Source organism: Mirounga leonina, unplaced genomic scaffold (assembly GCF_011800145.1).
Source record: "Mirounga leonina isolate KUSES-001 unplaced genomic scaffold, KU_Mleo_1.0 Mir_447, whole genome shotgun sequence".
Classification (NCBI taxonomy): Eukaryota; Metazoa; Chordata; class Mammalia; order Carnivora; family Phocidae; genus Mirounga; species Mirounga leonina.
Window position 1 is genome coordinate 12,243,029 of NW_023270757.1, and position 20,616 is coordinate 12,263,644.

Here is a 20,616-nt window from a genome sequence, read left to right on the forward strand (position 1 = left end):
ACATAAAGTGATTGAGGTTAAGAAAAATATACTTGTTTCTTAAAGAACATTAAGTGCTTCAACAGAGCAAACATGTCATTCCTGCTAAGGGGCATTTTGTACAGTATTATTAATTCGAGGCTAACTTTATTTTGCTTTCTTTCAAGTAAATTTTATTTATACCAAATGAGTGGAAAATCATAAGTAATAAAGAGATCTAAAAACATAAAACTGAGTGGCACTGTCATAATACCTAAGGATAATTAAGAAAGTAAAGAACTGATCTAAAGTCTGATTAAAATTTGATTATGTTATTGTTCACCAGATTGTTGGCAAATGTGTCAAATGGACTTCCTAACTCACAGCAGGATACACTACAAATTTATTAAACTACGCATTTGCAGTGAATTACTTTGACTTGAATACAACGTATTGTGTTTGGCATATTTTCTCTTTTACATGTAGACGTATCATAGTAACTAGTAACAATTCAGTTGAAAGAAGCATCTGGCATTTTCAAAGTGGCTATACAAATCATCATCATAAATGTGGGTCATTTTTAAAGTTCTATCTCAAAGGAGTTTAGACTTTTTAAAAATCAAGTTTTTTTTAAAAGCAAAGATATACCTCCAACAGCATAAAGGTAGAAGAAAATGTTCATGTAGCCAAAAATCTCCTGTATGTATTTTTTTTAAAGGCTGATAAATGTGGACTATGCACGTGTGATGATGATTAAACAAACCTATGCAGTCTTCTGGGATTGTTGTAGTCTCGTAGATGCTCCCTGTTGAGTCTTTATCTAGCTACCCCATTAAGGCAACTGGATATGATTTGAGTTTCTGTAGTAAACCTTCTCAGTTCACTTTCTGAAATAGTAGTGTACTACTTCTTTAGGCTATAGGCGACTTCATAATGGACCCAGGAATTCATGCACTTTTCAATTTGGCCAAACCAATGTATAGAGGACCTAAAAGCCACATAGATGATGTGTTATAGGATTTCTTTACAAAAGCAGCACATTGTGGAAATAGAGAATGACTGTTATTTTGCTGCTCTGCCCTGCCACTTCTGGCTTTTATGTGAGGTGTGATCTGTATTGGAAACAACCTTGGTCTTCTAGTAGAGACAGAAGCATAGCATAGGGTGAATGGAAAGTCAAAGATAGCCCCAGAAGAAAAAGAGCAGTAAGAGTGCTCTCCCTCGTCTATTCCAGCACCAACAGAGTATGTTTCCAGGCATAAATAGGAAGCATGAATGGGAACTGTGTAGAAAGGATTATTAGCAGAGTGCTGGCAACTACAAACAAGGAAGGGAATAGAAATGACTTCAACCAAGAGACCTCCATTTATTAAGTACTTCTCGCTTTTATGGGCAATTTTGCAAATATGGTCTAATAAAAAAAAAGTTTATAAAGAATCTAATTTTCCCAGTGTATGTGGGAATATGAGATCCATTTATGGAGAGAGCTTGTTAAATTTCACAGAAGTCGATGGAAAGGAGAATGAATGTTGCAGTTGAAGGGACATTGCTTATCTCATCAATAGATTTACAAAAGTGAAATGGGGGCCTAAGTTTATAGGAGGTATCATTTAATGAAGGTTAGACTTATTACATCAAATGGGTAATGAAATAAAGTGGGCAAAATCAATAAAGAGGGAGAAAGGGGTTTAAGAGAGGAAGAATATAGAACAGGAGATATTGTCCTAAGGTCCTAGCACATCTGCTCACTGAGGAAGCACTGTGTTGTGCCTTTTAGCTCAGGTAAACAATCTACTTGAGCTTGATTTATTGAAACAGTCTATTTACCTCCCAAGCTCCCAGGTCTGCTGTCCTGAAAATTTCACCAGTTGACAAAGAATATAGACTCAGCTATTAATGTGAAATTCATAATAATGTGACCATTTGCTTCAGCCAGTACAGATTCTAAGCAATGGCTACAAATCGCCTTAATTACTTGCCAATAGGATAATAGGTAGCGTTGTTAACCAAATAACATTTTTGTACTTTTTCCTCTCCTCTTGTTCACAAATAATCAATGGCTTTCCTGCCTGAGGCAATAAAATGATCCCTTTACTAGGTGTTGCACAGCAAATGATATGATGCTCCTTAATTTTTGGATTTTAAACCCTCTCACTGTCTGAAATGTGCTTTTATATACATCATACCTTTGGAAGTAAAATCGTTTATCCACAAACATAAATTTTGACAGTTCTTATTAATGGTATGCATAAGTAGGGAATTAACCACCCACACCTTCACTCCAAACAAATGACTTTCAATGAAATAAAAAACCTGTGATTCATGTATCAGCCCCTAGCCACCTGAACTTGTTCATGAAAGCAAGTTCACTTCCACTTCCAATGGATCTGTTGAGAAAGATAAAATATCAAACAAAGACTTCCATTTGAAATGGAAGGTATTTCAGAAGGTAAAGGAAGCACATCATTTAGTTCACTAATTCTATAAATTATACTTTTGTTTTAAAAAAATATCTTGGGAATGGAAATACTATTTACTTTTTAAGTATTTCTTGTTGAAGAGCCTAGAATATAAGGAGGCAGATGGTTTTCCCTCAATTCTACCCCATACTCCAAAGGTATTGAAAATACATTCCAAAGTCCATATAAATACAGTATCCTGAAAGTTTAAATACTTCAAAGAAATATGCCCTTCACTGCAATACTACAGACACACCTATCGCCGGGTCAGGAAAAGGAAACATCAGATTCCTGTCCACTGTCTCTCCACTAAGGCACCAAGTAAAGGCAGAGAAATCTGTTGTTTTCAGTAGAACCATCTTTGCAAGGTTGTGAGAAAAAGAAAAACATTGCTTTAGCACACTCTCCAAATTTTGGATGACAGTCTAGTCACTGTATTGGTGAAACGCTATATTCAAGCATCTGAACAGGGCGAGGAAGGCTAACACCCTCAGGAGAGCGGGTAGTACTCTGTTTGTAGGTGTTTCCCATGAATATGCTTATTAGCCGGAATACTGTCTGTTAGAGTTGGCAGTATTCAACTCATTTATATTTAGAACCTAAACTACACAATCTATTAAAAAATAGATAGTTGGCAATAATTAGTCATCATTTATTGTTATACTGGGTCAGTAAGAACTAGTATGAAACATGCAATTCAAATACCATTGTTTGTATCACCCATGACCTGCAAAATTAGAGTCCTAAGTGTATATTATGAAGGTATCATTTAGCTAAAGTTAGACTTATGACTTCAAATGGAAAATTGAATAAAATGAGAAAAGGAAAGAGATGTTGTCAAAGAATTCGATAGACTTATTAACTGCTAATCAAGTTTTACAAGTCTGTAAGCTCTACAGAGGAAGGGGAAATACCCACTTATTAAAAGATGGTTTTAGGGGAGCCTGCGTGGCTCAGTTGGTTAAGCAACTGCCTTCGGCTCAGGTCATGATACCAGAGTCCCGGGATCGAGTCCCGCATTGGGCTCCCTGCCCAGCCGGAAGCCTGCTTCTCCCTCTCCCACCCCCCGCCTGCTTGTGTTCCCTCTCACGCTGTCTCTCTGTCTCTCTCTGTCAATGAAATAAAATAAATAAAATCTTTAAAAAAAGATGGTTTTAAAATAAACCTCTGTTAATCCTCATACATCTTTGTGGACAGCAGTAGCTGGGTGTGCACTAAGATGAGTTGATAGATGAGTTACATGTTAAACCAAAGTGAACTGTGTCTTAGCCTAGGTTGGGAGGAAAGTTCTTTTTGTGTGTAAAAAAATGTTTCCAAGTTCTTATAACCTGTACCTCAAATAATTCTTGTTCTTAATTACAAAAGCAACACACATTTATTGGAGGAATTGTGTAAAGTAGAAAATAATCTTGTTAACAATTGTACATAGGTTGTGGCTACACAGGTGTTCATTATAGTAAATATTTTGTATGTTTGAAAATTTTTATAAATTGGAAAAGGTGAAAAAAGCACATTTAGAAAATAGAAATTACTCTTTATCCCCCCACTTCTTATTTTTCTTCTTTTTGGGGGGAGGCATATTTAAAATATAAGTAAAAGATTCCCTATAACTACTCCAAATTTCCCCCTCAGGAATAGTTACCATATACAGCCCCATGATATGCTTCCAGACTTTTTCACATGTATATACAATTCTTTAATTAATAAAAATGTATAGCAGGTCTATAGACAGACAGGTGATATACATAAAATTTCCTGTTTTAACGTTTAACTACATAAACATAGACCTTTTTCCAAGTTAGTGTATTAGGTTTTATCTCCTTCTTAGCAGCCAGTGGTATTGATGCTATTCTCTTCTACAGATGACACAAAATGTATTGACTCATTACGTATTAATGGAAGCTATTTTCCATCTTTCACTCTTGCAAATAATACTGCAGCAAGCGGTACGGAGAGCACACATCTTTTCACATCTTTGTTGCTACCTTGAAATATTAGACACCTGGAAATGCAAGTACAAGGTCCTAGGGTAGGCACATTTACCATTTTGATAGAGATTGCCAATTACAGATTTTTTTTTGAAATATTGTAAAAAGCCTTTACTTACAGTGTGGCAGCCCCTCTGAGCCCTGGCCTCCAGCATTGGACAGAAGACTAAAATAAATATAATATCATCAAAAGATGATGATATATAAGAAAACCAAAGAAGCTACTGATATGTGTTCATATATCTACTTTTTCCCAAAAAAGCAAATTTAGAACTTCAGCATCTCAGAGAAATAAGCTTTCTTTCTAGTACAAAGGTGTAAGGGAACATGTAACCAATAGCATCATGTAGTAAGCCAGTCAGCACCTTTCTCTGTGCCTGTGAAATTCTTCCTCTCTGCAGCCTTTTGGTTGCCTTGTCAGTTTCCATCAGAAAAGTTCTTTTTTTTTTTTTTCTCCTGTGAAATTGTTTCTTCTAGTATTTGTACCTCTTTCTCACATCCCTCTCTCTGCACCCCCCCCCAAAAAAAACCCCACAAAAAAAACCTTCAAACAAAAACAACAAAAAACTCCAGGATTTGTGCTTCCACCTTTTAAGAAAATAAATTTAAAAATTGATAATCAGATGTTACAACTTTGTGTTGTTACTTATGACTTATTAACTGCTAATCAAGTTTTACAAGTCTGAAACTTGTAAAACTTGATTAGCAGAACAGAATGAAAGCCTCGTTTTCATTCTGAGGATGACCTTAATATGTTTTGCCCTAAAGCATACATGGATGGTAGGTGATTGATGGGCTGTGAAAAACAGTAACAAACTGGTAAAAAGTTATCATATCAGAAATAGCAGTATCAGCTATCTCACTTACATGAGAACTGTGCCCAAGAGACCCTTCTCTGTTGTTCCATATGTTTAGACATCCTGTCTACAGGAGGTAGAAGTGAGAGTTATAAAGAAGGAAGTGACTCCAGAAGTTACCTGGCTCTGCAGTTTTATTTTACAGATAAAAAATTGAGGTTCTTGATAGCAGGTGATTTGTCCCTATTAGTAGATGGCAAAACCAGAAGAACACTTATCCATATTCTAGTCTAGGATTCCTTCTCTTGTACCATCAGAATCCCACATATTCTCCTCCTCTTTCCATGAAACATCCATTCTGCCATTTTTACTTGTCCTAGAATTGTGATGGAACATGATACATATTGATGTGTCTTAAACAATGATTCTTAAATGCTGTGCTATCTTTGCATATGATATATACATCCTGATTTAGAAGATAAGTCAGTATAGGTTTACTTGGATTTCTGTATAATTAGCTTCCAAAGTAAATATGTTGATCACATCTTTGGTTGATTATTATGGTCTTCTACTGCTGTTATACTAATACTTTTCCCATCTCCAATTGGCTTTACTTTTTGCAGCTTTGAGCAGTAATTCAGTCCCCTACGCCTCCCTGATTGGCTCTGTGTCCTCCCTCTCTAGCCAAACCACCACTCAGTCCATATATGATAATAACTCTCTCCCACGATTCGCTCGAAAAGGTCTAAACATCTTTGTCTCTTTATTTTCTCTGTTAAAGCACTGTAATGGATGTCTACATCAGTCCATTTCCATTTCCAGATAAGCCTAGAGTCTCTTGTGCCTTTGCATTTCCATTCTTGTCATTGGGGGTGCCTCATCTGGATAAGATCACTTTAACTATTAGACCACTGTCACCCACCTATTCCCTCCACAGAATATAAATTAGTTCAATTCTACCACCTTTACGGAAAAGTTCCAGAAATGGGCTCCAACATTTTGGTTCAAATACATAATTATATCTGCAACAAAGAGTTTCTATTTCTAAGCCAACTCATTTTTATGGGATCTTCCATTAAGATTTTAGTTGACTGGAAGCTATAAACACTAAAACACCACTTATTATAACAGTGTACTAAAAGGATTGTCTGGAAGAAGCAAAATAGTTTTTTACTTAACTTACCAGAACCATTGATAATTTGACATTTGAGATAATGGAACTTACTAGGTGGCTTTCAATAAATGGCACAATTTCTAAAACGCCCATAAAATAATCATGTCTTGTTGACTTATGGTCACCGTTCCATAGCCTAACACCTTCCAAAGAGTCCCAGGACAGCAGAATGTCAACTTGGCTTCCAGTTTGAGCTCCTCCCCCATTCTTTTTCAGCTCCAGAAGCTTCCCTGGGGGCATGCTAGTTCAAGTTTTTCTAGCCAGCTGGAATTTGTACCCATAAGACATGAGTCAGCGATGCTCTCTCATGGTACTCTTAAAAATTTAATCACAAAGAAATGAAATGTAAATCACATGAAAAGTGAAAAAACATTGGAAAGACACAGGAATCACCAACATTAGTGGTGGATTATTTTTAACAGAATCTGTGAAACATATCACTTCAGCTGGCAGACTGAACTAAGATGTGCTGTCCCTGTCACTGCTTTCTTTCTTTTTCCATCCCCTTTCCCTCCTTGTCCGTTCACCATCTGCTCACTCTCCTGCATTCATTTCCCATTTGTGGACAAAGATGTTTACACCTGAAGTAGATTGTAGGTTTGCTGGGGTTGAAAAATGGGGACCTGGGGCAAATACCACAAAACTGTTAGTGTGGCCATTTATAAATGTCCAGGTGAAGGCCACAACCCCAACCTCTACAATCTGCTACTAGTGGAAACATTTTTGAAACTCAGTTTGGTGTCTGATTTTGTCATCAGTGATTATCGTCTATGAACTGTGGTGCATGTCATTCTTTGTGTCCATGTTTGCATGTGAATGTCAGTCACCTCCAGGTTTGTGAAATATTAAAGCGATCTTAATCAAGTCACAATGTCTAGTGAATCCTGTAAAAACGTGCAACATTTTTATCAGTCTTTTAAAAAAAGTATATCAGACTATCCATTTCATTTTTTTAACAAATTCGTTCTATTTTATTTTATTTACATCATCATTTCCTTTGCAGGTTCAGATGATTCCGGTTACCCTGGTAACCTTCATTCTTCAAGTTAGTTTCCCTTGATTATGCATAAGTCACTTTCTGTTTCCTATCAAGCTACTACTCTTTCCCTTTTAGGTCTTTCTCAGTGTCTGTTTTCTTAGTTCACTTTACACCATTTAATTCCACACAATTTCCATTTCACACAGTGCAGGAGAAGGAGTTTGAAATGACATAACAGTCATTACTCAAAGCAGAAGTTGACATCAAGCCTGACTGTCAGTTTTCTCCGCTCTAACCATATTGATTCATAGCACAATAACGCTTTCTTTTACACTAGGAGTGTTAGTTTGGGGATTATGCTTGGTGACTTTTCATTTGGCTACAAAATTCATCCTTCCAGAGCATGTCCTGCTTTGAGTAACCAAACTATCTGCCTGCTTCCTCACATTAAACATCTTTACTACTCACATATTTTCAGGCCATTTCTAACTATAGTATTCTCTATATTTTGGAATAGTCACCATTGTTTTGCATTTGTTTTCAAATGTGTTTCTTCTTTACTTTTAATAGGTATGGCTAGCCATCCTCCAATTCCTATCTTGGAACTTGCAGATCACATTGAAAGGTTGAAAGCAAATGACAACTTGAAGTTTTCCCAGGAATATGAGGTATTTCAGTGCATTTATACTTGCAAGTAATTTCAAGAGTTGTCCCCCTCTTCTGTTCTTAAAAACTAACTTCACTGGTGTTTTTTCTTTAAAACATGACTGTGAATCAGATATAGAATTTGGTAGTAAATAGGCAACTTAAAAGTGTCTGTAAAATCAATATAGTAGTTGCAGTTTTAAGATGTGTTGAATATCTGATATTCAATGTTACTTAATGAGGTTGATTTTTCTTTTCTGGTTTTTAGTTCATAGAATATATTGAATTGATAAACTTCCTTGTATACCAGATGGGTGCTAAATACACTAATTCGTGGCCAGAAGCTTCCCTGAAAAAGAGAGTTGACAGGGAATAAGTCGATTTCTCTGTATACTTAGTTTTCCTTGACCCTAAAACCCTTTAATAATGTACACAACGTATATGAGCATGATTTTAGCTTTCAGTCTTAAAATAATGCCAGAATTAATATTAAGATAGTAATATGTTCCTGAAAAGTTGCCTATTTTTGAAGCAATGGTGAACTGAATAGTATCTTAAAATTCCAGAATCCTTATAAGTTCTGTGTGAATTCTTGATGAAAGTGAATGAAAAGTCTTTGTGTATTTGTGTGTATTTGGACATTGTGGTATTTATCAAGTAGAAAGTTTTAAAATTGGATATTTCTGATATTCCCCAGCAATAGGGACTCATTCTAAAACCAACTCTTGAATTGATAACTAAACCATCATTATTCTTTTAGGTCAAATTTGACTTAGCATAAGATTAAAAGGTAAAACTAGAGTCTTGTTGTGCCAAACAACAAAAGATTGTTGGGTACTGATCAGTCCAAATACTTCCATAAAGAGTTTCTATTGATTTACTTAATGGGAAAGTCTTAAAACACATCCCTGTTACCCTTTTGGTTTCTGTTGTATCAACTTTTTTTTTTCTTAAGTTTTTATTTAAATTCTGGTTAGTTAACATACAACGTATTATTAGTTTCAGGTGTAGAATTTAGTGATTCATCACTTACATACAACACGTAATGCTCCTCACAACCAAGTGCCTGTTGTATCAACTTGAAATGAGGCCATTGGATTAGATGGTCTCTCAGTTCCCTACCAGTTCTAACATGCTTAAAGGATTCTTTTTTTTTAAGATTATTTATTTATTTCAGAGAGAGAGAGATTACACGTGAGCGAGGACGTGCACAAATAGGGGAAGGGACAGAGGGAGAGAATCTTCAAGTAGACTCCCTGCTGAGCATAGAGCCCATTGCAGGACTCCATCTGAGGATCCACGAGATCATGGCCTGAGCCAAAACCAAGAGTCAGATGCGTAATCGACTGAGGCATCAGGCGCCCTCAGTTCTAACATTCTACCCTTTCAGTGAGAATCTCTAAGAGGATCCCCAACCTCAAGTGGCTCTATGGGTTTCAAGTATGTGAAGAAGGTCCACGTAAGAAAATCTGGAGTAGTGGGGCCTGTGGCTATCTGGATATTTGCATAGACTTTCTGAAGTCTTCAAATTGTCACTTTTTCATTATTTTAAATTAGTGTGCGAAGCAAAACATATCTGTAGCCCGATGGACCTCCACCCTTAAGATCCAGGTAGGCTTTGGGCGCCTGGGTGGCTCAGTTGGTTAAGCGACTGCCTTCGGCTCAGGTCATGATCCTGGAGTCCCTGGATCGAGTCCCGCATCGGGCTCCCTGCTCAGCAGGGAGTCTGCTTCTCCCTCTGACCCTCCCCCCCCCCCCATGTGCTCTCTCTCTCTCTCAAATAAATAAAATCTTAAAAAAAAAAAAAAAGATCCAGGTAGCCTTTTTTATTCAATTTGAATATCCAGCATCTTTGTCAAATATTCAGTAAGACACAAAGGGACTTTATTTTTCTGATTGGCTAAACTATATATATTTTTTTATTCTCTTCCCAGCATTCAGAGGAACACTTTTAATTTTAGGAAACTCACATTGGATTGTGAATTGTGGTATTTTCTCAAATGGTCTGCTTCTTATTCCTTCCCTGTTCTACTTGGCCATAATGGCTATTTTTAAATTATGTAGTATTTTTTAAAACAGTTTCTGTAGGTTCTAGTTTGGGGCTTGAGGCTGCAAATTGAGTTTTTTAAAAAAAGAAAACAAGGCAGATGATATGTGCTACCTGGAGCAACATAAAAAACTCTTAGAAATCTTTTACCTTTCCAACCTGCTCTTTACTGTTATCATGATTCTTCTTATTCTCTTGTTATGTGATATATTTTCTTCATGGCCCCACTTTAATACTTGATTTTGAATGATATAATGGGTCACAAAAAATTAAAAATTGATAGCTCAACCTAAAAGTCAGTAATTCACTCACTACCATTGACAATATTTGCATCACTCAAGAAATCTGTTATATACGTTGACTACAATAACCAGCCTCCTTTTAAAATGGAATTTCTCTAGAAATACTACATGTAAAGATACTGTAATGATACTCATTTAGCCTTTAAATCAGAAGTGTTCCTTAAAAGTAGTTATGAACTGCATGCTGCCAATGTTCCCATTAAAAACTCCCCCAGTAGCCATTGACATGATAGCCCACAATAACTTTTCACCATTTATCATGACGATGGTCTGTGATTAAAGCTCCCTGGGCATGAATTGACTCTACTGTGCCTTAACAGCCATGAAGGAGATATTTAAGTGTTTTATTCATCTGTGATAATAAGATAAAGACCTCTATATAATATTTTGGGCCACAGACCAACACTTTGAAAAAAAAATTGTATTTTACTTGTTATCTTCCATATAAATTTGAATAGATTTTTTTTACTAGTTTTTAGTGAAGAAAATGGAAGACAAGGCACATTATCTTCAAACATCTAATTATTTTGGCATAATCACTGTGAATTAATGATCACTCAGACCTCTCAACAGGCATGAAACTAAATTTGATACTCTAACTCTAAGACGGAAACAGAGGTTAAAGACATGGAGGCTGCTTACACTGATTCTGAGGTCAGAATAGGAGGAAGCAGACTTAGATTTGCCCAGCATTATTAAATCATGTGAGAACTTCCTTTATTGTAAAGGAAACTGGGCTCAGACATTGGATTTAATGACAGCTGGAAGAAGAACCTGAGAAATTAGTAGCAAGAGCACTCCATCTTGAAAATATTTATAAATAGCTCTGGTTTCATTTTCTGATATGAGACTGTAAAGTTTTACTAGAATTTAAGGAGCCAGGATTTGAGGATGACATCTAGAATGCAGGGAATAAAGTTCTCCTGACATTTGGTATCTGTCAAAGCCATCGCATGAGCTGGTGAATCTTTGAACAGATTCAGAATAGTATGTATAGGTCTTACCAAACAAATTAGCTAATGACTGTGAATCTTTTGGAAGCCTAATTAAAATTTAGATTTCTGGTCCCAACACCAAAAATGCTGATGCAGTAGGTCAGCCATGACAACCAGGAATACCTGTTTTATTTATTTTTTCCAGTTTCATTGATATGTAATTGACATATAACTTTATACTAGTTTGGGGTATACAACGTAATTATTTGATATATGTGTATATATTACAAAATGGTTACTGCAATTAGTTTAGTTAACATCTATCACCTTACATAATTACAAATTTTTCTTATAGGAACTTTTAAGATCTACCTTCTTAGCAACTTTCAAATATAAAATATTGTTAACTATTTCCATCATGTTGCAAGTTATGTCCCCAGGACTTATTTATCTTATAACTGGAAGTTTTTACCTTTTAACTACCTTTACGCTTTTTCTCCTATCCCCTACTCCACCCCAACCTCTGGCAGCCACCAATCTGTTCTCTATTTCTGTGAGTTTGTTTTTTTAAGATTCCACATATAAGTGAGATCATACAGCACTTATCTTTCTCTGTCTGGCTTATTTCATTTAGTATATTGCCTTCAAGATCCATCCATGTTGTCACAAATGTGACATCAATGGACACTTAAGTTGTTACCATGTCTTGGCTATTGTAAGTAATGCCACAATGGATATGGGGATGCAGATATCTCTTATTCAATTTACATTCCCACCAACAGTGCACAAGAGTTCTCTTTTCTCCACATTCTTGGCAATATTTATTTCTTGTCTTTTTAATGTCATTCTAAGAGGTGTGAGGTGATACCTCATTGTACTTTGATTTGCATTTTCCTGATAATTAGTGATGTTGAGCATCTTTCATGTACCTGTTGGCCATGTGTATGTCTTCTATGGAAAAATGTTCATTCAGATCCTCTGCCTATTTTTTAATTGGCTTGGATTTTTTTAAATTTTGTTTTTGTTTTTGTTTTTCTATTGGGTTGTATGAGTTTTTTGTACATTTTGAGTAGTGACTCATTAGATATAAAATTTGCAGGTATTTTCTCCCAGGTAATGTCCATTTTAAAAGAGCAGTCCAGGTGACTTTGATGCAGGTGCTCTGAAGACTTTAATTTAAGAAACATCATTGGTTTAGGGTAATATATTACAGAGCATCATCCTCCAGTCTTCATTTTATCATCCTCTGAGATGGCAAATAAACCAAAGCATAAGATTCATTTGACATGTATCACAGTCAGCATTATCATCATCAATACCAGATACATAAATCCTATTTATATTAGACTGATTGTAAGTAACTACAGCTCCTACAGTTTGTTTAAGGGGGAAAAGGGAGGAGTTCGCTTTATTCACTATAAATTATTTATTATAAATTTATTTACTATAAATATATATCATAAATCCAAAGGCTAACAATATAGGTGCGCTTCAAGAACTGTTGTTTGGATTTCCTGACATCCTCTTTGGAATTTTCATCTTTGTGTTTTTATCTGGACTGACCTCATTCTTACCCTTGTATAGGCCTACTTCTTTTGTTTCTTCCACCCACATATAGAAAATGTGGCCTTTGATCATGTTTCTATTAACAGAACATTCCCCTGAAGAAAGAGACCAAATTTTTCTTTTCATTCAGATTCCAAATGCCAGAGAACAAACTGAACTCCGGTTGACTCATTTTGTTATGGAGACACACATGAGCACATGGCTGCTAACAGTCCGCCCATATAGATCCTGCTCCTTCCTTGGGTTGGAAAGAGGGAAGTCACTATGGAAAGAGGCTAGTGAGCTAGGAGGAAGAACCAACAATTATCTACCAAAACACTACAGAAAAGCACTACGTTAAGTTCTGGCAGGAATAGAAATTATAAGAAACCTTTACTTCTAGGAAGTCTAGCAGGCAAAATCAAATATATACATGCACAAATAGTAAAAAGAACACCAAGTTGCTAATCCCAAATACTAATGGAATGCTGTTGGGATTTAGTAAGGGTCAGAGTGAGATGAGGAACTGGGAACGGTATTGAAGAAAAGGTGGTACTGGTAGTGGAACTAGGAAGAAAAGGAGCGAGGAGCATTTTGTGGAGGGAAGGATCGAAGGCACATTCAAGGATGCTCTGTACTTTTATGTTCCAAGTGTGGACTACAGAACAGCAACATTAGCATCACTGGGAGCTTGTAGAAATGCAGAATTTTAGGCACTATCCCAAACCTACTGAATCAGAATCTGCATTTTAACAAGACACCCTGGTGTTATGATTGTATAATAAAGTATATGTAGAGTCAGGGGAAGCACTAAGGACACTTGCTATGATGGAGCAAATTGTTTCTTGTGTAGAGTTGAGTGAAATGAAGTCAGGCAAGCAAAGAGGGCCAAGAATTATAATGAGCTTTCATTGTCAGATTCACCATTGGCAAGAATGGGGTGGATTAATGGTGGAAAAAATATGAATATGGGCTTTGGACTCAGACAAATATGTATTCTGATTTGAACACTTGTTATGGCTGTGGCCTTGCACAATAATATAACAGTTGCTCATCTGTAAAATGTGTTGCTATGAGAATTAGGGAATATGTGTGTATATGAGTATGAATGTCAGGACACACATGCAGTGTGTATGTGTAAAAGAAGGGGCTCAATAATGGCAGCTGAAAAGTTGTACTATTTTTACATAACCAGTGAAAGATTTTATGCATTTATTAATAAATTAATAGTGTTAAGTATACTCTCATTGAACAGACATGTCAACGGAAAATTATAATAAAATATAATCAGTCCTATGCCAAAAGTGTTCCACAGTATGATGAGAATACAGAGCACATTTGCATGGTGGTTTCTTCGAAAATTAATCTGTCATCGATGTATATAATGGGAAAAAAGGAGAAACTGAAATAGGAGGAACAACTAGGGGAGGGTAAATCAATTCTTACATGTTCAAATGCCTTAGGCATGCAAATAGCATTGTGAGAAGTGAAGATGCTCTCACCTCTGCACAATGGTTCTGCTGTCTTTTGTATTGTGAGGAGTGAATGGCATGGAAGCAGCCTGCTCTCTTAGTTATATAGGTAAGTCCCTTCTTTTCTATAAAAAGTTGGTTCACTGTTGACTGGTTATATTCGCTCCACCCGCACTGGTCAAGAACCCAACACAGAGGCATCCTGGTGGTCACTAGCAAGAAAAGCTACAAAGTCAAAGAAGATGTGAAACCATCACCCGATTTGGTCTTCAAGTTGCAATTCCCCAAAGAAATAATGCCCAATATCTATACTGTACTTCAGGTACATTATAGATTTTATACCTGAGTTGAGATAATAAGCTCCTTTTAGGGGCACCTGGGTGGCTCACATTTAAGCGTCTGCTTTCAGCTCAGGTTATGATCTTGGGGTCCTGAGATCGAGCCCTGCATCAGACTCCCTGCTCAGCAGGACATCTGCTTTTCCCTCTTCCTCTGCTGCTCCCCCTGCTTGTGCTCTCTCATTCATGAACTCGCTCTCTCTTAAATAAATAAATAAAATCTTTTAAAAAATCAAATAAAAAAATAGCACCCTTTTAAATATTAGTCACAATTGCATACTTTCTTCCAAGTTCCTAACAGCCCACTTACAAATAGACATAAATATTTATCCAACATCTAGTTTCAAATTAATTATCACATCTCTTTTAGTAGTGTTATCTTAAACACATACATTAAAACTAGTCTGAAGAGCAGTCTTTCTGTTGGATCGAAGCAGAGTGAGAAACTGTGATTCTCAGAAGGCCTACCTTTGACCTATTTTGTTCTCACCACAAAACCCGGTCCCAACGTTGTTGCTGCCATCTGTGGATGTGTATTATCTTTTATCTCAGCGCTCAAGTGTTCTCCACCAGTTAGCATCCAGATGGGCTGAGATTTTCTTCCTGTGCTCATGGCAACACTCTCATATCTCCTGTCTGTACAGATGATAATGAACTTCTTATCTGAAACATTCCAGATATCGGTGTCCTGTCCTTCTGTTTTAATAACAGCAAGTTTGTGGCACCTTTGTCTAGAAGGCTAAACTCTTCACAAGACTCTAATGAGACAGGTAACAGAAAAAGATACGTTATTTCCTTCATGAATAATGAAATATATCAAGACAGTGCCAAGACATATATAGAGACATGTTAAGAAATGTTGCTTACATCATCTTTTTAAGTACTGAGAGCTGAAATGGACCCCAGAGAGTATTTGGTTGAACCTTTCCATCTCAGAGGTAAAGAACAAGAGTTGAGAAAGGAGTGACTTGCTCAAGTTCACACATGTGCTTAGAACATGTCTGAGCCAGGCCACAAATTTCCTTCTTATTGTTAAAAGGACACTCTACCTTAACCGACCTGCTCCAAAGACCTAAATATTTTACTGTTTGTTTCTTACTCTGACCTGATTTACAGGGTCCAGAAACCTAAGTCTTCAATTAGATCAATATTTATACTAAAAATTTCTATGAAAATGTCATGGTTACCAATTTATACTTCATGCCTATCCCTGAGAAAGCCCAGTGGTTTTCCTGACATGCTTCCTATGACATTTCTTTTCTCCATAGACCATTTCTTCATTCCCAATGGTATCCTATTTCTTTATAAAAGGACAAAGTTGTCATCAAAACAGTAACCACAAAAAAGAATATTTCTATTTTCCCTAGGAATAGGCTCTTGGTATATTTGACCATGTGTGCCAGAGTGAGGCCTAAATGTAGGCCTAAAGCCTTCATTACTAAATGTTTCATAAACCTCCAAGCATTCATATGCAAAACCACTTGTCATTTCTGCTTTCAATTAGTTTATAATTTATGCATAAACTCATGAGGATGGACATGCATTAGAGAATTACACAGATACAAGTAAGAAACCAGACACACACACACACACACACACAATTTTTTTCCCATCTTTGAATGCACTGCAACTTTCTGAAGTAAGAAAGTAGTAGATGACAAAGATCTGTTTTCATTTCTTATGCAAAGTTGAAGAGTAGATAGACCAAGGAAAAGCTTTCATTTTTAAATATTACTGACACCGGAGCCACATGAGATATTTTTTCTTTTTTAATTTTGAGCAAATTATAGTAGTTTGTGTAATGGAATGAGAAAAAAATGACTTCATAAAATAAAAAGTAGTAATAACAACCTTTTTTATTTTGGGCCCAATGAACCAACTTCCTTCATGGGAATGAAAGGCTAAGTTTATTATTACAAAGTGGAATCTCCTGGTACTCTAGGATTGGGGGCTTGGGGGAGAAAGTCATTACCCACTTCCTTAAGTACGTGCTTCAGATTGGGTCCAAACCCCTCAACTGCCATTCAGGGCCCTCTGCTCTGTGAGCTAACAACGTGAATAGTGTACAGTCACTGGAGTCAGGCTGTCTAAGGTTGGCCCGGATCAAGCTGTGTGACCTTATGTGAATAACTGAACTTCTCTATTTTACTTTTTTCATCTCTGCAAAGGAAGTAATCATCGTACTTACCTCCTCTGTAATAAAAAATAAATTGATACATATGAAATGCTTAGCAGAGTCCCTGATACAAGTGCTTAGTAGCCTTAGTAGCTCTTTCATCAAATACATACCATCACTTTTAAGATGCACAACAGTTTCAGAGAAGTTAAAATATGAAAAAAAAAGTCTGTATTAGACTAAACGGATCCCTGGCTTCTTCCCATCCCTATCATCGGTCAAATCCATAGGACTTGGTTGAATTCAGTAAAATAAACAATACTAAAAGAAGGAAAAAAAAGAAAACTTGCTAATTTAATGCACTGTAATTAGCACGTACTATGTTGCCTTTTCTTTTATTCTGATCATTCCCCGTGTTAGAATATAAGCTTCTCCTGGTCAGGTGTTTACGCCTTCTCAGTGTACTGTTGGCCACACGGTAGCAAGCCCACTGCTGGGCATGCAGCCGATGACTAACCAAAGTATGTGTCTGGATCGGTTTCTCACTAAATCTACAGCTCACAGAAGCTCTTTGTTGCGATCACAATTGCTAGTACCAACAACAAGAGCAAACAGAACAAAGAATGTCTTTCTGTAAAAAGAGCTGCTTTTCTCAGTTGACATCCCCACCTGATATATCAGCAGTGAAGCCTTATTCTCAGAAATTTTCTCTCAGAAAATAGAGTGTTATTATCTTTAGACAGTACAGAAGTGAATACATTTTAATACAGATGCCTCAGATTTAACGCAAAACTACCTACTGATTAAACTCCCGGTACAGTTTTTATAGTAAAGATGGGCCTGCCAGTTGGGAATCTGAGAAGGTGGGGTTTTTGACTGTTTGTTTTGCTTTGTTTTGTTTTTTTGTTTTTGTTTTTATTTTTATTTTTTGGTTCATAGCTAGGAACCAGCCTCACCAAGTAAGACATAAAAGTGCAGAGTCCCTTTCTAGCTGGCTGCCATTCTGCATCTTGTAAACAAACCTAGTAGGACACAATGAAACTGCAGCTCACCTTAGAAGAAACACATCCCAAACCAGGGTGTGTCTGTGTGTTTATAATCGTTTATTCTTTTTGAACTTCTGTACTTATTAGAACTCAAATTGCAACCAAACCAAATTTTCAAGTTTCAAAGTTTATTTTTATTTGAACATTTAAAATATCCTCGTGCCCACTTTTTTAAAAATCTCAAACATTTTCCTTACCAATGTTAAATTCCCTATCTTTTATACTTGAACCTTTTATTTTATTTTATTTTTTTCATTCTGGGAGTCATACTCATCTTGAGGGAATGTCCCTATAACTCCAGTTTTGTTTCCAATCCCTATTCTCACACAAGTTCACCATCACGAATTGGCCCTTGACCATCACTGGACATTGTCCAAATCGTCTTTCCACCTACTCCCATGTGGAGCTCAAAGCTCTCATGAAACAATTAATCCTGAAGTACTTCTAGTTCCAAAACAAGCTTTCAACTTCAAAGAGACTGTAGCAAGAACTAAAAAAGAGGCTATTTTTTTTTGTTTTATTTTGATTTTAAAATGGAGTTGGAGTTTTAGGGCCAGAGTGATATATGCATGTAGAGGGAAACAGTATCAGATGCTGGGAGAGCACTGGAAGTCAAGGAAAACAAGGCTCATATTTGGACTCTGCCAATTAGTTGCTGGGTTGCTTGACCCTGAACCAGTGACTTCACCTCTTGTGGCCTTGGTTCTCGCTTACTTAAGATGAGAGTATTAGCATCCACTCCTGAGGTTGTGACAACGATGACTATCTGTCAGGCGCCTGGCTTCTTTGCCTTTCTGTACGAAGCAGGCACGTAGAATAGGAGTGGCCCTCAGTACTGTGAACTTTAAACTCACGACCTACCTGTCGGTCATTCAATAACACTGCATTTTTTTTCACAAGTTGTTTTATTTGTATAACAGTCCCTTCTTCTTTTTCCAAAAATAGGCTCTATGAAAGCAATTAGGAGAAGGTGAGCAGTGATAAAGATGGAAGGTGGTTATGATGCCTGTATATTCTTTTTCATATTTTGTATGAAATAGAATTTCTGGAAATTAAATCCGCATGAAGTACCCAGAAAAGCTCATTTTCACTGAGGAGTAGAACCTGCCTCGTGTCTCTGCTGTGAATCTGAATGCCTCTAGACAAGCTGTTTAACTCTCCCGATCTCAGTTTCCTTATTTATAAGAGAAGCAGTTGGAATGCTTTCATCTGTTTGATAAACATTTATTGGAAAGTAAGGAAAAAAAAGTCAAGAAATAAGTTCTGCCCTAGATAAGTCCATAGTCTCCTAGGAAAAACAGAAGAAAGAACCAGTAATTATAGGACATAATGGGTGATGGTGGGAAGGGAAAGTTTAAGAAGGGATAGTACTGAAGAGAGGTTTCCCAGAGAGCATGCAAGTTGGACTTATTGAAGTTTGCTAGGATCGCAAGATCCCAGGCTGGGGGAGATGCACACACAAAGCCATGGAGATGAGAAGGGTCATGGCTTATTCAGGGGACCCCAGTGTGTTCTGTGCCTGTCACTGCAACATCGGGGTCATGCTGCTCAGTGGTGAGGCAGGAAAGGTGATTACACTCTTGAAAAGTTGTAACACTAAGGAGTCTGTATTAGGTGATCTTAAAAGGATTCTCAAGTCATGGAGATGATTTCCTGCCTCTACTCCTAAAGCTGTAAGTACCCCCAGAGATCAGATGAATGCATCTATTTCCATGGCACTTGTGAGCACAGCTTTGGGGAGGATTTGAACAATGCTGCAGAAAGGGAGTGGGACAAGGAGAGCCTATTGCTGCCCAACATAGTAAGAATGTATTTATTTATTTGTTTATTTATTTATTTATTTATTTATTTATTTATTTATTTATTTATTTTTTATTTTTAGATGTCAAAAATGTAGTGGTGGTATTATTTGCCATGATTTTTCTACTGTGGCTAAACTGTTGGTCATTCTACATAAAAAATAATTGTTGGGCATGCCACCATGTTGGGGAGTACAGAGAGGATAAGAGAAAGATGTAAGCATTAATACATTACATGAACTTGTGGATTTAGCAATGCCTTGGGAAACATTAGTCTTTTAGTCATCACAGACACAGCATTGGGTGTATTTGCCTTTAACTAAAAAGTTCAGGCATGCAGCATAATCAGAACTGTGTTATTTCTCACTTGCTGAGTATGTGTCCTTAATAGTGGGCATTCATCTGTCATCCAAACTCCAGCCAGAGGCTCATGGAGATTTTTGATTTAATTAATTCTAATTCCCTTCATCCACTCCCCCTCATCCCTTTCTTCCTCCCCCTTTATCCCCTCCCCCCTCATCTCCTCCCCTCCTCAGCCCCTCCCCACCACCCCTCTGTCTCCCTTATTCCCTTCCCTCTCTCTCTCTCCCCCACCTACCCACTTTCCCCTTCCTCACCCCTCCCCTCTACTCCTATCTGCAAAATATTCCTTCATACATTCTTCTTTGGTATTAAACTACATAACATTTTTAATATTATGGCGATAATATTACCTAGCTTTTCTGTAGGGCTTCACAGTCTAGAAAGAGCTTTGCAGAGATAATAATGATAGCAAATGTGTATAGCACTTACCATGGGCCAGGCATTCTTCACAACATGTTACATATATTAACTCATTCAGTCCTGCCAAGTAAGTACTATTAGTATCCCTGTGTTACAACAGAAGGGACTGAACTGAAACACAGGGAAGTTAAGTAACTTGCCCAAGGTCATGCAGCTGGTAAGTGGCAGAACTGGGATATGAACCCACGTGGCTTTTTTTCAGAGTCATGTTCTGACCACTATAAATAGTTCCC

General features: G+C 36.9%; 1 protein-coding gene across 1 annotated transcript in view; it reads left to right on the forward strand.

Moving 5' to 3' along the window:
- Positions 1-20,616, forward strand: part of PTPRD (protein tyrosine phosphatase receptor type D) — a 1,111,022-nt gene that overhangs the window by 977,490 nt on the left and 112,916 nt on the right. Inside the window, exons 25-26 of the mRNA XM_034987987.1 lie at positions 7,380-7,421; positions 7,926-8,023. Coding sequence (XP_034843878.1) covers positions 7,380-7,421; positions 7,926-8,023 — 140 coding nt within the window. The remainder of the gene's footprint in view (positions 1-7,379; positions 7,422-7,925; positions 8,024-20,616) is intronic.